The 17,143-nt window shown below is 35.1% G+C and overlaps 1 protein-coding gene across 1 annotated transcript in view; it reads left to right on the top strand.

Moving 5' to 3' along the window:
* LOC141295483 (ALK tyrosine kinase receptor) overlaps positions 1 to 17,143 on the top strand; it is a 35,917-nt gene that overhangs the window by 12,029 nt on the left and 6,745 nt on the right. Inside the window, exons 8-13 of the mRNA XM_073826702.1 lie at positions 3,005 to 3,191; positions 3,350 to 3,440; positions 3,575 to 3,639; positions 3,735 to 3,864; positions 6,262 to 6,359; positions 11,298 to 11,390. Of these exons, the coding sequence (XP_073682803.1) occupies positions 3,005 to 3,191; positions 3,350 to 3,440; positions 3,575 to 3,639; positions 3,735 to 3,864; positions 6,262 to 6,359; positions 11,298 to 11,390 (664 nt within the window). The remainder of the gene's footprint in view (positions 1 to 3,004; positions 3,192 to 3,349; positions 3,441 to 3,574; positions 3,640 to 3,734; positions 3,865 to 6,261; positions 6,360 to 11,297; positions 11,391 to 17,143) is intronic.

Below are 17,143 nucleotides of genomic sequence, written 5' to 3'. Positions count from 1 at the left end.
ATCATGCTAGCGACTTGCTAGTAATGTTAAAATCATGCTAGCGACTTGCTAGTAATGCTAAAATAATGCTAGCGACTTGCTAGTCATGCTAAAATCATGCTAGCGACTTGCTAGTCATTCTAAAATCATGCTAGCGACTTGCTAGTCGTGCTAAAATAATGCTAGCGACTTGCTAGTCGTGCTAAAATAATGCTAGCGACTTGCTAGTCATGCTAAAATAATGCTAGCGACTTGCTAGTCGTGCTAAAATAATGCTAGCGACTTGCTAGTCGTGCTAAAATCATGCTAGCGACTTGCTAGTAATGTTAAAATCATGCTAGCGACTTGCTAGTAATGCTAAAATCATGCTAGCGACTTGCTAGTCATGCTAAAATCATGCTAGCTACTTGCTAGTCATTCTAAAATCATGCTAGCGACTTGCTAGTCTTGTTAAAATCATGCTAGCGACTTGCTAGTCATGCTAGAATCATGCTAGCGACTTGCTAGTCCTGCTAGAATCATTCTAACGACTTGCTAGTCATGTTATAATCATGCTATGGATTTGCTAGTCATGCTAAAATCATGCGAGCAACTTGCTAATCATGGTAAATCATGCTAGCGACTTGCTAGTCATGCTAAAATCATGCTAGCGACTTACTAGTCTTACTAAAATCATGATAGCAACTAGCTAATCATGCTACCACCCTGGGTACCCTAGTAACCTCATATCTATCTATTCACATTCAAACTATATCTTCTAACTATTTATATCTATAAATCTTTCTATTTTCAAACTATTTATATCTATCTAGCCTATCTATCTTCAAACTTTATCAATAAAACTAAAACTATTTCAAACTGAAAACCTTTAAACTTTCTTTAAACTAAAAGCTTTTAAAACTACTTAAAACTTACTGGCTAGGCTTTCTCAAGCCAACTTAAAGTTTGCTAACAAACTTTTTATCTAGTTTGTTTTTTTTTTTTTTTTTTTTTTTATCAGTGCTGGAAACACCTGTGTTACTTAATATTTTTTTGGAACCTGTGATACTTTTTTCAGGATTCTATGATGAATAAAAACAGCATTTATTTAAAATAGAAATATTTCCTAACAATATACGCTACTGTTTAAAAGTTTGGGGTCAGTAAATTTTTATTCTTTCTTTTTTTTAATGAAATGAATACTTTTATTCAACAAGGACATGTTAAATTGATAGCAAAGACTTATATTATTAGAAAATATTTATATTTTGAATAAATGCTGTTCTTTTTAACTTTTTATCCATCAAAGAATCCTGAAAAAATATATTTGGTAGCACAACTGTTGCCAAAATAATATTAATATTAATAATAGGTCATTCTAATAATAAATCGGCATATTAGAATGATTTCTGAAGCATCATGTGACACTAAAGACCGGAGTAATGGCTGATGAAAATTCAGCTATGCATCACAGGGGAAAAAAAAAAAAAAAAATTGTATATTAAAATAGAAACCATTATTTTATATTGTATTAACATTTTGCAGCATTATTGTTTTTTTCTGTATTTTTGATCAAATAAATGCAGTCTTGATGAGCATAAGAGTAATGTCTTTAAAAAACATTACAAGTCTTAGGTAGTGTAGCTTTATGCCAAAGCGATATTTATTGATGCCATTGTAGAAATTGTAAAATGTACCTTATTTCATGACCAAAAGTGTCTAACTTTAAGTAATACCAAAGACTATAGAATACCAAAGACATGTCACTCGTGTAGTTTTGAATGGGGAACAATGAAACGGCCATCATGGCCACGAAGCTCCGCCTTCTTAGTGAAAGAGCCAATCGTTGATCAGTAAAGTCAGCGCGTCACTGCATCTGCCGTTAGAAGTCCCGGATGCTATAGAAACAGCGGGCACTCTTAAGACGTGCGTGCAGTACTGCGCATGCACACTGGCTCATCTAGCCGGAAAAATAAGCGTTTTTTTAACGCTATTCAAGCACAAGGAACTATATTTATGAGGCAGTTCTTGTTGGATTTCTTTGGAGATTTCAAATATGAAATTTAATCGTAAGTTTGGCGAACAGTTTTGGAGAATTTGATGTTTCCCCATTCAAAGAGATAGGAGCTGCACTTTGATGCCCGATAGGCGTTTCAAAGATGGCCGCCGAGTGACATGACTTGTCTTAAAAAGACTTTAGTAATACTAGGAAATGCTAAACTATGTTTGCGAAAATAATTATCAGGTGAATGAGTGCTGTCCTACTACGAAAACAACATTTTGTAGACAAACCCTGGTTTGTATAATTTATAACATACTTTTAAAAAGTGAATTTTTTATGAGGAAAAACTATTGAATGCACTTTTAAAGAAACAAAATAATGGTTCAGCTGCACACATGCCACACAAGCTGTGAAGATTCAAAATGAGGATTTATGTCTTGTGTTTGGCATCTTGTTTGAACTACAGGTTCACACACACACATACTGCACCATGACACCTAACACATCATCTGTCCATCTACACCGTAGTAGCAGTCTCAGAGTGATAAATCGAATAGATGTGTGATAAATGGGCTGCTAACTGGGCTCTGACAAGCCTTGTCGATTACCACTTTATGAATAAATCACTTCCACACGCTGCACTAATGTGTTTACTGCCTGGGTCAAGCCCACCAAACTTGGACTTGCATGCCTGTTTGTAAAAACTTTTTTTTTTTTCTCATGTACTTTATCCATAAATTTGCAATAAAATGTTGGCGCCAAGGTTGTTATAGTTAACTAAAATGATTGAAATTGCAGAGAAAATAGTTTTTTTAAATTAAATCTGATTTTGAAATAAAACCAATGACAACACAAATAGAATTAGTGTCCAATTTAGTTTGTCCAAAAGGGCCTCAAGCAAAAAACACTGGTAATTGTACAGCAGTTTGATAGTTCATTTCCAGAATTTGAATGTCACATTGGCAGTGTCAACAGTCTCATTATGCAAACAGTTTTGTAGCAAACTATTAGTAAAAATATTATGCTGTGTTGATTGTTGTCCAGTGTACAGACGTAAACACACTGAGCTCCAGTCTATCCAGCTTGAGCTACAGAGTCCCGACTGTAAGCTGAGCAAACTGAGAGCCTCTACCATCATGACCGACTACAATCCCAACTACTGCTTTGGTGGGAAGACCGCCTCCATCAACGACCTGAAGGAAGTGCCGCGGCGTAACATCTCCCTCACCAGGTTAGGAGCATCACTAATTCTCAAAAATTAGGCTGATGAAGTGTTAAGTGCTAGCATGTTGTTTAACTGTGGAGGGTCTTCATACAGTTGATGAAGTATGTGAATATATAGAGTAATTCAATTATTAACAATACTCTTATTGTATGTTTTGTTTGTAGAGGTTTGGGGCATGGGGCATTTGGAGAGGTCTATGAAGGACTAGCCGTTGGGATACCAGGGGAGCCCAGCCCGATGCAGGTGGCTGTAAAGGTAAGGTCTGCAAATATATGAACAGTCATGCTGTAATATATAATTTAATGCATTTTGTGTCACAAGTTATGGAAGCTCACAAATAGGATTTATTGGTGTGCATTGATTTGATTATTAAAATATTATTTTATTAGACTCTTCCTGAGGTGTGCTCTGAGCAGGATGAACTGGACTTTCTAATGGAAGCTCTCATAATCAGGTAAAAATAAAAAACACAAGGTACATCCTTCCATAAGCTGATTTACGAGGACATACAGCAAAAATTCCACATTTCTTGTTCTATTCCTCTGACAGTAAATTTAGTCACCAAAACATTGTGCGGTGTATCGGGGTGAGTCTGCAAGCTCTGCCTCGCTTCATTCTGCTGGAATTGATGGCCGGAGGGGATCTCAAAAGCTTCCTGAGAGAAACTAGACCAAGACTAGTAAGAACACATACACAGAGTCAAAGAATGTGCAGTGTCTTGTATTGCGTAAACCTCATTAAGTCATTTTTCATTAGTTTGTGACTTTGCCTTTAGATTGTGTATTTGTTTTTGTTGTAATAAAAATAATAATAAAATTACTGTACTTGCAGATAATATCATATTAAAAAAAATAAAAGGCTACTTAAGTGTACTTAGGTGAGTTAAGAAACAAACATGAAAGTGTACTCCTAAGTAAAGTTTACTTTGTATTGATGTCAAAATAAAAGTTTTACATTTGAAGTACATTTTAAATCATATTTTAATAATTCTTTCTCAGGCTATAAAGAAGTAAACTTATTCTGATGTGTTGACTAACATACTAAAGCACATGTAAAGTACTTGATAATAATTTTAACTGTAGTGTGTCACTTGGTTAATATATCTTAATTAGGGCTGGGTAAAAAATATCGATTCTCCGATTTTAATCGATCTTCAGTTTAACGCAACAATATCGATTCGGGAAATCCCCGAATCGATTCTTAATGCACGTGCTTCACGTAAGAGGATATGAATATTCACCTCTCGTCCTGAAGGTGTCACTAGTGTTCCTGCTGAGAGAGTTTTCTCAACCGCTGGTGATCTAATCACAGCGCAAAGGAGCTGCCTTAGATCAGATCAGAACATGTTGATCAGCTGCTTTTTTTGCAGAAAAATCTGGTGATCAAAAATTATTAGGCTGTAGTTAAGAACTGTTAGTTTTATGGACAGTTAGAATGTTTTGTATACGCAGACAAGGGCTTTATGATGGGCCTGTTTTGAACGTTTTGAATTTAGAAAAATGTTTTATTTCTTAAACATGTTTGAAGTTCTTAATAGATTTCACTGTTGCACATTTACAGTCTTTTTATTTTTTACAGTAATGTGCATTTTGCAGTTTGTTTACATGGTGTACAATGGATGCACATATTTATGACTTCGTTACAGTGTTCATTTAAAATAAAAGTTGTTTAAAATAAACAACTGTGTGCACCCTATTATTAATGTAGATGTGTATTTCAGTAATAAACTTAAGTAGGAGAGTTCCAGTTACCAGCATTTATATCAAAATATGGATCCCATGTCTGCAAAACTAACATTTTGAATGAAATATTGATAGCTAATCGATATCGAATCGAATCGAAATCGAATCGAATCGAAACCATAAAAATAAGAATCGAATCGAATTGCCAAATTGGTCACAATACCCAGCCCTAATCTTAATGTACTAAATTGCAACTTAAGCATTAGAAATGTGTCACTAAATTTTTTAAATACATACGTTTCAATAGCAATGGCATTAATGGTATTTCAAAGACTATAGACTTATTACAAAATTACAAATTAAAAATACAAATACATACTTAAGTGGATCAATTTAAAATAGGACTTAAAGGAACACTCCACTTTTTTTGGAAATAGGCTCATTCTCCAACTCCCCCCGAGTTAATAAGTTGATTTTTACCGTTTTGAAATCCATTCAGCCGTTCTCCTGTTCTGGCGATACCACTTTTAGCATAGCTTAGCATAGATCATTGAATCCTATTAGACCAGTAGCATCGCGTTCAAAAATGTCCAACGAGTTTCCATATTTGTTGTATTTAAAACTTGACTCTTCTGTAGTTATATCGTGTACTAAGACCGGTGGAAATGCAAAGCTGCGAGTTTCTAGGCTGATAAGATTAGGAACTACACTTCCATTCCGGCGTAATAGTCAAGGAAGTTTGCTGCCGTAATATGGCCGAAGCAGGCGGAGTATTATCAGAAATGAGTTCCCAGCTAGTTTAGCATTTGCACATGTGCTGCGTGGTATTACTGCTCCTGCTTCAGCCTTATTACGGCAGCAAACTTCCTTGACTATTACGCCGGAATGGGAGTGTAGTTCCTAATCTTATCAGCCTAGAAAATTGAAGCTTTGCATTTCCACCGGTCTTAGTACACGATATAACTACAGAAGAGTCGAGTTTTAAATAGGACAAATATCGAAACTCGTTGGTCATTTTTGAACGTGATGCTATTGGTCTAATAGGATTCAATGATCTATGCTAAGCTATGCTAAAAGTGATATCGCCAGAACAGGAGAACGGCTGAATGGATTTCAAAACGGTAAAACTCAACTTATTAACTCGGGGGGAGTTGGAGAATGAGCCTATTTCCAAAAAAAGTGGAGTGTTCCTTTAAGTTCAACAATTTGTGTATTTAAAAAAATGTTTATTTCATTGTAAATAACGTGCAATACATTCTGTTTGCACTTAAGTATATTATTTTATTTATATTATTTAAGTATATTAATAAGTATTAATTTCAAAACTTTGTGAAAGTGTGCTTCTTGTTCACAAGGGAATACCAATCATTTTGACATTATGTAATGTTTACCAGGAACATCCTTCAAGTCTAACCATGGTAGATCTTCTCAACATCGCCAGAGACATCGCCCGCGGCTGCCAGTACTTAGAAGAGAACCAGTTCATCCACAGGTATAATTACCGACAACCCAACACACCTATACACATTACAGATCAATTTAACAACAGATGGATGATCTGCTTTTTTTCTGAAGTCAGCACAAATTCAGCGCTCCTCACTCCGTTCAGGAGTTCTGCCTCCCTCTCATACCTGCAGTGGGACTTCTATTTCCTTTTGACACTCTCTTCCAGAATGGCATGAAAAATGAGTCCACTTAGAGCTCATTTATGCTACATGAGCAGTCTGGTCATCAATCCAGGTATAGAACAGGGACGCTGAGACACTTACCCATCTGCGGTTTCCTGCCGAAGTTCCTCACACAGCCGAGTTAAAATGTATCTGGGCCTTCGTGTTCAGCTTCAACTTTTTGGTCAAAACCCAGAGGGATTGATCGTTTTACCCTTTCTGAGGATTTATTTAGCATAAAAGGTGTAATCCATTGCTGTCAGATATTGGGTGTGCAACACCAAATGCCTTCAAAGAGTACAAGTAATTGGAAACATGACTTTCATGACATGACCTTCAAAAAGAAACAAGAATAGTCTTGTAGATCAAAACTTTTTACTGTCTTCATAACTACACTCTTAAAAATAAAGGTGCTTTAAAAGGTTCTTCACAGCAATGCCATAGAAGAACCATTTTTGGTTCCAAAAAGAACCGTTCTGTCAAAGGTTCTTTAAAGAACCATCTCTTTCTTACCTTTTTATAATCTGAGGAACCTTCTTTCGCCACAAAGAACCTTTTGTGAAACAGAAAGGTTCTTCAGATGTTAAAGGTTCTTTATGGAACCATTTAGACAAGAAAGGTTCTCCTATGGCGTCGTGTAGTACCTTTATTTTTAAGAGTGTATGCCACAATATTGCAGCAAACTAGCCAAAAAACGGGAAAAAAAACTATTAATTAATTACAATCAATAAAACTATTTTGATGATTAGAGACTTCAGTTATGACCAGAACAACATACAACCTCAAGTGTGATACAAACAAGACTTAATTAACCACTTTAAAACTACTTTTTACACACACACACACACACACACACACACACACACACACACACACACGTTTTGTTTCCATGTTTTATGGGGACATTTCATAGATGAAATGTTTTTTATACTGTACAAACTGTGATTTCTAGCCCATTACCATAATCATACACCTAAACCTACCCCTCAGAGAAAATGTTAGTTTCAAAAAACAAAAAAAAAAAGATTTTTGTATGATTTATAAGCTGTTTTCCTCATGGGGACCAAAAAAATGTCAGTGCAAGGTCAACGTTTACTGGTGTTGCTATCCTTCTGGGGACATTTGGTCCTCATAGTGTAGAAAATACCAAGTACACAGAGTGAGACCGAGAGAGAGTCTGATATAGGAATCTGAAAAATAGTAAAGAACAAAAGCAAGAAGTTATAGCAGGATGTGATATTCAGCAGATGTACAGCCTGAAGGAAGCATCAGTTTCTTAATTCAAACACACTTTTGTAAAAATGGGGTAGATAATACTTGGTGTCTCAATTAATGAGACAAAGTTTGATACTTGCACATCTTGCCTGTTTAAAAGAGTGTTCTGAAGAGAGCTGAAGTTTTGTTGATGAGACGGTTCAATGCAGGAGGTTTCTGATGAATGCAAAGACAAGGCAGCAGCCTAGAGCAGCTTTCTTTGAAGCAATAGTTCTTTGAAGACGTCTAGCTCAGCATCATCTTCACCAACTTCTCCTAGACTTCAGAATCCAGAACTCTCTAGAATCTATCTATACTGTGTTAGATATTGTTTGTTGAAAGTACCAGAGTGAATAAGGAATTATACTATTGGACTAAGTTTCTGATCCTTTGTCTTATTTGTTGATTTGTATAGACCTTTTTCCTGAGTAAACATTAACAATTCTAACATCAGATCGGATGCTCTTCTGTTCCGGTCTCCATAGGAACCCTTTTAAATAGCATCAATATGTTTTTAATGTAGCTAACGTCGTGTCATTTACACACTCATTAAACTTTGAGGAGTAAGGCACTGACAAATGACAGTCATTGCGACATTGCAAAGTGATGGTGCTATAGATTCATAAGCTTTTTAAAAATATTTTAATAAGTTTAACATTAGATTAACAGCTCGGAATATACGCTACTTTGACTAGAATCACTGGAGACCGTAAATGCAAGGCTTTCTTCAGGTTTAGAGTCAGGCGTGACTTCCACATTCAGAAAAAAAAAACTTCTATATACAGTACGAAATCGGATTGGGTGTTAAGAGAAAAACCTCCAAGATTCTTATAATATCAATATGTAACAGAGTTAGCAAACGGTAATGTAAATACACAAACAGGTAATTAAATTTGTAGTTCATACCAAGCATACTACCTACAATTGCAATCAAAATTATTCAACCCCCCAGTGACTGCAGTACTTTACAAATACAAGCTTTTATGAAGATCCAGGACTTTATGAAAATTGCATCTATAACAGATTACTGGTGTATTAAAAGTGATCATGTCAATATATAATGTAATGTTTTTGAGTTATAGGATTTTTTAATAACACAACTATGTCATAATTATTCAACCCCTGTTCAACATTGCTGTTTTCTAGTCAGTTATTTTTATAGTGGGGAACAAAATTGTCTTAAAACACAATAAAGCCTTTAGAAACACTATTAAAAAACAGAATGAGCTTGTGCTGTTACACATACATACAGTTAGTCCATGCATGTGCTGAAGTTGAGTAGCAAATATGGTCAAGTCAACAGAGCTCTCACAAAAGCTATAGAGAAGAAATTGTTTTATTATATTATAAAGTCTAAGGCTGTATGAAGATTTCCAAGACATTTAAAAGTTCCTAGAGACACAGCTGGCAGCATTATTCTTTAGTTAAAGTGTGTTGTACCAGAAAACCTTTGAGGGTGTTGAACAAAAAAGCACAATATCATAAAATGTTTGATCAGAGCAACTGAGAAAAACCTGCAAGGTACAGCCAAATACTTGCAAGATGACCCAACGAAAGGAGGAAAAACATTTCAATGCAGAGTATAAGATGAACACAAGACAAGTATGGCCTTCATGTTGAGGCATCTTGCCGAATACCACTATTGGCCAAGAAGAACAAAAAGACCAACTTGAACATCCTAAAATTCATCTGGATGGACCTGTGGAGTTCTGAAAGAATGTTTTTTGGAGTGATGTGACCAAACTGGAACTTTTTGGACCCATGTATCAGCAGTATGACTGGTGCAAAAAAAAGGCAAAACTTGTAAGCAGAAGAACACCATCTCCATCGTCAAACATTGAGGTGGATCAGTCCTGTTATGGGGTTGTTTTACTTTAGCAGGAAGTGGAAAACATGACTGTATGAAGGACAACCTGGATTCTTTGAAGTATCAAGCCATTTTGGCAAGAATTGTGATGCCTGTGGTGCAAAAAACTGAAGCTGATGATCAATGGACTTTCCTGCAGGACAATCATCCCAAAGTACACATCCAAATCTTCTACTTCTTGGTTCAGGGATCAGTGATTTAATGTTCTTGAGTGGCCTGTTCAGTCTCCAGATTTAATTCTCATTGAAAATATTTAGTTGAATTTGAAGAAAGCAGTAGCAATGTGAAACTAAATATTATCAGTGGTCTAAAAGCTTTTTTTATGCGACGAAAGGGCCAAGATTGCAGTAGAGAGGTGACAGAAGCTTCTAAACACTTCCAGGCAGTGTTTATTGCTATTTTTAAAGAATAAAAGATTCTGCACCAGATTTTACTTTTGGGGGTTGAATAATTTTGAACATGAACATTTAGAGCCAATTTAATTTTCTTTCATTAGTCATCAACTTACATTCTTAAAATTACTCAAATATGTATGAATAAACTTTCTCTACTAGTGTACTGATGCCTTTGTTGAATTGTTTTCACAAAATTTTGTTCTCTGCAGCAAAATGTCTTGTAGGTCAAGGGGGTTGAATAATTTCGATTGCAACTGTATGTGATCTTGGTTAATTATAGTATGCAATTCTAAAACATTCATCCAAATGAGTTTGAATTAATACATAGGCACTATAAAAGGAAAATCATGAGAAATCATGGGGAAGTTGGATACATAAGAAAGAAAGAACTGTTAATTAATGTGTGTTGTTGACTTAATCATCTTAGGCTGATGATACACAGGGCAACTTTTTGAGCAGTTTTGCCGTTAATGGGCAACCAGGTGAGACACAGGATGAGACAAAATTGCTCAAAAAGTTGCCCGTGTATCATCAGTCTTAGAGTTTGACAAGAGTCTGTCTATAGGCAATTGACGCTAGAATGTTCCCAGCAGCAACTGTGGTTTCAAACACCTTCAGCGTTGACAGGTTGTTTATAATTGGAACATTCTATCTTCGTTGCATCACTAGCAGTGTAGATAGGGTGTCATTCATTTTGCATGTTCTAAATATGCTTGGACAGCATCTCACAGTGATGTGTTAACACCTAAAGTGGACATCAGTAATTAGACAATATGCATAATTGGACATTTATGACTAGAATTATTATAGATTTATTTAGTTAATTAGTTTTCCAATTTGGTAATGTGCCTGCATTTTCAAGAAGGTTATTTACAGTAACAAGACTGGAAGCAATTTCAGATCATAACATTGTTGCTGAACAATGCTAAATATTTTAAGCTGGCAAAGCTTAAGTAACTGAAAATATTTTTTAGCATAAAATATGTATCCTGGCAGGTGAGGAAAAAACAAGGAGAGAGCAATCTATATGCAGCTTTTTTTAATACATTTCACAAACATTAAGATAAAAATCCATGGGTGAAACAACAATAACTATTACAGGAGAAACAAGAAACAGCAAAAACAACACAAGACAAAAAACTGGATCTTTTTTATTATTTTATTTCAATTAGAAACAATATTGAAGGTAAATGTGCCTGTCTGCTGAATTTGATACAATAAGCATTCTTTTTCTTTTCTTTTTACAGAGATATTGCTGCCAGGAATTGTCTTCTGACTTGCAAAGGTCCAGGAAGGGTGGCCAAGATTGGTGACTTCGGCATGGCCAGAGACATCTACAGGTAAGCTACTGTACATATTTCTGTATGGCATCACAATTTCATAATTAACTTTAAAATCCTCCTGACAGTAACACAAAATTGTAAGTAAAATAAAATCAAGTCAAATCAAACATGCAAACACCGGTCCACAGAAATTAGATATGGCAGTTCCATTTTGCATCCATGTTTATATTCAATATTCAGTTGGCTATAAAATATGAAAGACTGTTTAGTGGCTGTGTTTTTCCTCCACAATATTTTAGTTTAGAGAAGATGAAAGCGTATCTCATTCTGAAAACCAATTTGCGAGCTTTTATTATCAACATATTTCTTATTTTAAGGTAAGAGCCAAGCAAACTTATTTAGTAAGTGCTCAGCTAATTCTAAGGGTATATTTCTATTTCCTTATTATTTATACTGAGGTTTATCTGTGAGTTAACACTGATCAAACCTTCTCTTGCGCGCTCACTCTCAAGAATAAAGCATGGCTACTTTAGATATAACATACTACCAAAACACTCATAATATGTATATACAGTACATACACTAACATTCAAAAGTTTGGGATTATTATAAATTATTTTTTGAATAAATGCTGTTCTTTTAACTTATTATTCATCAAAGAATCATTTAAAAAAGTATCACAAGTTCCGAAAAAAATAAAGCGCCACATTGATAATAAATCAGCATATTAGAATGATTTCTGAAGGATCGAGTGACACTGAAGACTGGAGTAATGGCTGATGAAAATTCAGCTTTGCATAAATTGTAATAATATTTCACAATATTACAGTATTAGAGTTTCTATCTATGAATCTGATCACATAAATGCAGCCTTGATGAGCATATGAGAAGAGACTTCTTTAAAAATAAAAATACAATTTTTATTACAGATCTTACTGATCTCAAACCTTTGAACGTCATTGTATTTAGTGAAGTATCTAAATGTTCTGAATTCATGAAATGGAAAATAACTGGACTTATTTCAGTGATGATAACTTGCTGAATTATGCAAAATGTGAATTATTATATTGTCAACATTAAAAGCCCTCTTCTGATCAAAGCCCAGAATAATGGTAAAGTCCTTTCATTTATCCTTTTAAATAAGCCTGCACTTGATTTTTTAAAGCACTTTCTAAACTTTACACCATTAAAAATGCTATGTAACATATTAAGTGAACCTTTAAATCTGAGGTAAATCTTTTTAAAACGATAATTTTCCCTACCATTGGTTTTCCTGATGATGGTTGCAAAATGGTTAAATGTTTTAAAGTTAAATTCATATTCAAGCTTAACTGTCCCACTTTATAATTTGTCCCTCTTTATCCATATTCACCCTATATACTGTGGAGTGTGTATTTAGCTGTAGGCTAATATTCTGAACTTAGCCAATTACATGAAGCTCATGCATGGATCATTTGCTTTAAAGTGAAGTGTCGCTCAACTTTTTGTTCTGTGGAAGGTGCACGAAGAGAGCTATTATCAAAATGTCACAGCTGCTTTTTTTTCATAATGCAAAAAAGCACAGCGACTGTCAAGTCCATTTTAGGTCAACAACAATGAAATCTTACCTTGCCAAACAGTCTAAAGTGGACTATACCACTGAGATTCAATCAATCAATCAATCAATTAAGAGTTTATCTTAATGGATAGTGAAGTCATGTGGTGTTGTATTACAATCAACATTCTCCATGTTTTCATAAGCTATAGACTGTCTTTAGAGAGATTCACAGTTTGACACTAGAGTGAATCGTCCTTTGACATTATTTATCAGATGAGATGGCTGCACTGCTGTGACAAAGTGAAAGGAGTTGTGAGCTTGACTGCCTCTCAACCGCTACTGGAATGTGTGTCTGAAAATGGCTCACTTAGCTGGTGAAAGAAGGGTATTATTAGCCAGAGAAAGTCTAAAGGGAAAAGATGGAGCCTTGTTTTACTCCCTCCGGAGCGTTGCCATAAAAGTGCGCTCTAATTGCCGATGTAGATTTTTCTTGCATTTTCCTGCTGAGCTCTGCAGACAGCACAGGAGTTCAGAACTGTGAGGAAAATGCGATTGGGGATGGGCAGAATTACAGTGGAAGTTTGCGTGAATTTTTCATCTCATCTTCCGAGGATTGAGGATGCTGAGATGTGGTCAATGTTAATGGACAAAGTTAACTCTTAGAGGTTACTTACATTTTTTTGACAGCTTTTCATTATCACTAGGGATAGGTCAGAATGGCTGACTAGTCTCCCAACAACCAATTAGTGAAGTTGACTAGTTTCTTTAGCTTTAATCTTTTTTAGCATAGTGCTTTAAACAAGATTTGAGATGTTGACAGCAAACTGTTAGAATGTTAGCATGCTAAAACTTTCTGACAAGCTGTATCTCTAAACTGGTCCTATAAGGTAATAAGTTCTTAAGAATAAGCCATCAAAACACTGCTTGTGTATTCAATCCAACACATTTAACAATAAATTCTAAGACCGTTACTGTTTGTTGTGAGCAATGTTCCTGTTTTTGTGCATAATTCATTGTAGAGTTTTGAGCACTAAATTGATATGGAGATGCATTCTGTTCTGTCTTGCTGATTTTAAATAGAAGAGCTTCCTGTAAATTCCCTAAAACACTTTGATCCTAAATCAGACTAATTATAAGTCTTCACTAAAAACCACATGATTTAAAATTAGAGTTTTGTGTCCTTTATACCTTGTTGGTTTTTAAGTCATCTACTCTATATATAGGTAGTTGACAAATTGCCAGAAAAAATGCTGAAATATTTAATTATTTTTTGGGGGGATTTTTTTTGTAAAAGACAAAAAAAAAGATTTGAAGAAGAAATGCATATATGTTTGTAGTGAAAAGTCTGATAAAGGCTCACTAACTCAATTCTTTCATTGTTTTTTTTTTCTTTTCTTACATTTTTACTTAACTGTACCATAAATTTGTCCTATGGTGTGACATAGCAAAAAAAAAAAAAAAACTCTTAATAATATACACATAGCATGAGAGAGATTTATCTCCATGGTCAGACACTTCTTTTTATATAGTGTTATTTATTTAATATGAAATTATATATATATATATATATATATATATATATATATATTTTTTTTTTTTTTTTTTTTTTTTAAGACAAACTTTGACAACAAGATAAACTTTGCTGTCACCCATTCAAAACTGCTGAAAATTGTACCATTTTAAGATGAGTGATAGTTTAGTTAAAGTAGTCTCCCCTATTGCAATACTCAACTGTTTTGTTGACATATTTTGAGATAAAAACAAATCTGTGGTTCTTTTATGTGTGTCACACCATAGGACATTATGTCACACAAAGGACAGAAATTGTAGCTATTAAAGTATTCCATTTAATTTTGAACGTCAAAAGAGAAAGTTTAAATTTGATAAACAATATCAACATTTTTTTTTTTAACAAAACAAAATTTTCATCAACAAAATTCAGTCTATTTCAATCAGTATGTTACTGAAACTCTTCACGACACTTTATAACAGTACAAGTTTTCTGCAAAAACATCAGAACATTGTTTATTAATGGACTTGTTGCATTTAAGAACGCTGAAAATGATCAAAGAAGAATAAAAAGGAGTTAAACAAATCTTATTTAATTATTTAAAATGCTTCTTAAAGAGACCTGGCCTGTACTGACACAAAAAATGTCATACCAGAGGACATCACATCGGAGGATTTTCTGTCACACCATAGGACATTTCAGCCTTTTGTGTCAATTAATGACTTTGATATTTCGAGCTGACCTGTCATTAGCGGTTTGCAAGACACATTTACATAATTTTTCATGATTATGTAGTTTAACATAAAGTTTTTAATTAAAAATATATAATTTAGGGGTGTCACACCAAACATAACAAAACACTTTTGTAGTGGTTTAATTGAACAAAAAAAGTGAAATAATTGAACAATTTTGAGACAAAAATTTACCATGTGCACATGTCAGTAACATGACCATGAATTGGGTCCTTCAACTAAAAGTTTTTTTTCTGGAATTCGTGTCACACCAGAGGACATGGTTTTCAGAGACAAAATGTACCAAGTTCCTACACTTTCTGAAATATATAGATTAAAAAATGAAGGTGTTTATTTACATTTTTATGCTTTCTTTTTAATTTATTGAACCATGCTTAAGACAATCACACCATAGGACAATTTTGACATTTGGTTCAACAAAAAAATCAAATTAAACTTCAGCTTTTTCTAACAACACTTTCATGTAGGACAAAGAAATGTTTACAGATTTATGTCAACAACCATATGCTGGTGTACGGAAGTTTACTTTTAATGTGAAAAATTTATGAAAATGGACTAAAAATATTGGAATCATGTTGCACTTAGATTTTTTTTTTTTTTTTTTTTTTACTGACATTCAAAATACAAATATAGTGAAGATATTTTGATGTCTTAAACTGAGTTTCTGAACTTCACCATCCCAAACTTTGCCTCCCCTGCCTCATCTTTCTTCCTCCATCTCCTTGCCTGTGGCAGCAATCCATCCCACCAGGGACCACATAGTCCATAGCAATACAAAGGTTCTCTGTGATCTTCTTGATTTCATACTTCAAAGGATTTCATTGTTGGTTTCCCTTGAGTCTTGGCATGTGAGATCCATTCGCATGACTGAGATTGGTGGAAACATGAGTGTAATATTGGTATGTGAGGTGTCTTTTCCTGAGGGAGGTCAAACAGGCCTCACTGCCACAACCCCAGCAAACCATAAGATAGATTACTGTATATACAGTCATGGCCAAAAGTTTTGAGAATTACATAAATATTGGAAATTGGAAAAGTTGCTGCTTAAGTTTTTATAATAGCAATTTGCATATACTCCAGAATGTTATGAAGAGTGATCAGATGAATTGCATAGTCCTTCTTTGCCATGAAAATTAACTTAATGCCGAAAAAAACTTTCCACTGCATTGTTAAGAAGGCTTCAGGGCGTCCAAGAAAGTCCAGCAAGCGCCAGGATCGTCTCCTAAAGAGGATTCAGCTGCGGGATCGGAGTGCCACCGGTGCAGAGCTTGCTCAGGAATGGCAGCAGGCAGGTGTGAGCGCATCTGCAAGCACAGTGAAGCGAAGACTTTTTTGAAGATGGCCTGGTGTTAAGAAGGGCAGCAAAGAAGCCACTTCTCTCCAAAAAAAATAAAAAATATCAGGGACAGATTGATCTTCTGCAAAAAGTATGGCGAATGGACTGCTGAGGACTGGGGCAAAGTCATATTCTCCGATGAAGCCTCTTTCCGATTGTTTGAGGCATCTGGAAAAAGGCTTGTTCGGAGAAGAAAAGGTGAGTGCTACCATCAGTCCTGTGTCATGCCAACAGTAAAGCATCCTGAGACCATTCATGTGTGGGGTTGCAAGGGAGTGGGCTCACTCACAATTTTGCCCAAAAACACAGCCATGAATAAAGAATGGTACCAAAACACCCTCCAACAGCAACTTCTTCCAACAATCCAACAACAGTTTGGTGAAGAACAATGCATTTTCCAGCACGATGGAGCACCGTGCCATAAGGCAAAAGTGATAACTAAGTGGCTCGGGGACCAAAACGTTGAAATTTTGGGTCCATGGCCTGGAAACTCCCCAGATCTTAATCCCATTGAGAACTTGTGGTCAGTCCTCAAGAGGCGGGTGGACAAACAAAAACCCACTAATTCTGACAAACTCCAAGAAGTGATTATGAAAGAATGGGTTGCTATCAGTCAGGATTTGGCCCAGAAGTTGATTGAGAGCATGCCCAGTCGAATTGCAGAGGTCCTGAAAA

The sequence above is a fragment of the Garra rufa genome, chromosome 21 (genome assembly GCF_049309525.1).
Source record: "Garra rufa chromosome 21, GarRuf1.0, whole genome shotgun sequence".
Classification (NCBI taxonomy): Eukaryota; Metazoa; Chordata; class Actinopteri; order Cypriniformes; family Cyprinidae; genus Garra; species Garra rufa.
The sequence above is the reverse complement of the archived record's forward strand: the minus strand, read 5'-3'. Positions and strand labels throughout refer to the sequence as shown.